Genomic DNA, 1043 nt, shown 5'->3' with positions numbered 1-1043 from the left:
ACAACCCCATCCTCCTCTTCGCCAACAACCCCATCCTCCTCTTCGCCAACAACCCCATCCTCCTCTTCGCCAACAACCCCATCCTCCTCTTCGCCTACAACCCCTTCCATGCCTTCGCCATCATCCAGCTCAGCCACCATAACTCCCACCACCAGAACCACCAGCAGACCGAGTGGATGTTGTGGCTTCAGAGCTCCTTTGCTGCTTTCTGCAGCTCCTCCCCTGCTCTACTTGTTCTTCCTTTGAACCTCAAAACTCATCAAAACAAATTTCCTGGAAAGTCAGAAGTACTGTAGAACCACAGATATGATTTGTTTTTTATCTTCTAAGGGGGCTTTTGGCTAGAATAATAATTTAAAATTAGATTTTTATCATTCTGAATTGATTGATGAGAGTATTTCTGTCAGCTTGTGTTTTAGGGTACATGCTCACATATTAATGCTTGTTCTTATGGTTCTGCTCAGTTTTGAGTAAATAAAAGAAGCTGCCAGTTCTCTGTTTGTTTGCATGTTTAAGTTTTAATGAGTTCTGCCTTCATGTTACACATTAAAACAAAGAACCAAACTGTTCCAGCTGCACAAAGTGGTAAAAGTTAATAAGTTACAGATGAAAGTCAGAAACGTCATTAATATGAAGAGAAGATGTGAAACATGAGAGGCGGTCCAGTTTAGTCTTCAGACCGACAGACGGCCTGCAGAGCCAGCAGCTGCTCCCCTTTAAAATGTTTCTGAGGGACAATCAGAGAACAATCAGGTCAATAAAGGTTGCAGGTGATGCAGCACAGGTGATGCAGCGACACGAGTCCAACCTGCAGAGTGGAGTAGAGAGACGATCCGCTGAGCCTGAGGAACGCCGCGCGGATTCGCAGCAGGTCCTCCTCGCTGTGGGAAACCATGATGCCCTGAACCAGCGACGTCTGCAGAGGGAAAACCGTCAGGGATCCATCCGGACAGCAACCTGACTGACTGCAGCACCTGACTGACTGCAGCACCTGACTGACTGCAGCACCTGACTGACTGCAGCACCTGACTGACTGCAGCAAC

General features: G+C 47.3%; 1 protein-coding gene across 2 annotated transcripts in view; it reads right to left on the bottom strand.

The window, feature by feature from the left end:
* Positions 1–498: 498 nt before the first annotated feature.
* anxa14 (annexin A14) overlaps positions 499–1043 on the bottom strand; it is a 16502-nt gene continuing 15957 nt past the window's right edge. For both annotated transcript variants that reach the window (XM_008423059.2, XM_017307336.1), the window contains 2 exons: positions 809–916; positions 499–727 (listed from right to left, as the gene is read on the bottom strand). In XM_008423059.2, coding sequence (XP_008421281.1) covers positions 668–727; positions 809–916 — 168 coding nt within the window. In that variant the 3' untranslated portion in view covers positions 499–667. The remainder of the gene's footprint in view (positions 728–808; positions 917–1043) is intronic.

This window comes from Poecilia reticulata, linkage group LG11 (assembly GCF_000633615.1).
Source record: "Poecilia reticulata strain Guanapo linkage group LG11, Guppy_female_1.0+MT, whole genome shotgun sequence".
NCBI lineage: Eukaryota > Metazoa > Chordata > Actinopteri > Cyprinodontiformes > Poeciliidae > Poecilia > Poecilia reticulata.
This window is presented reverse-complemented; position numbering and strand designations above follow the sequence as displayed.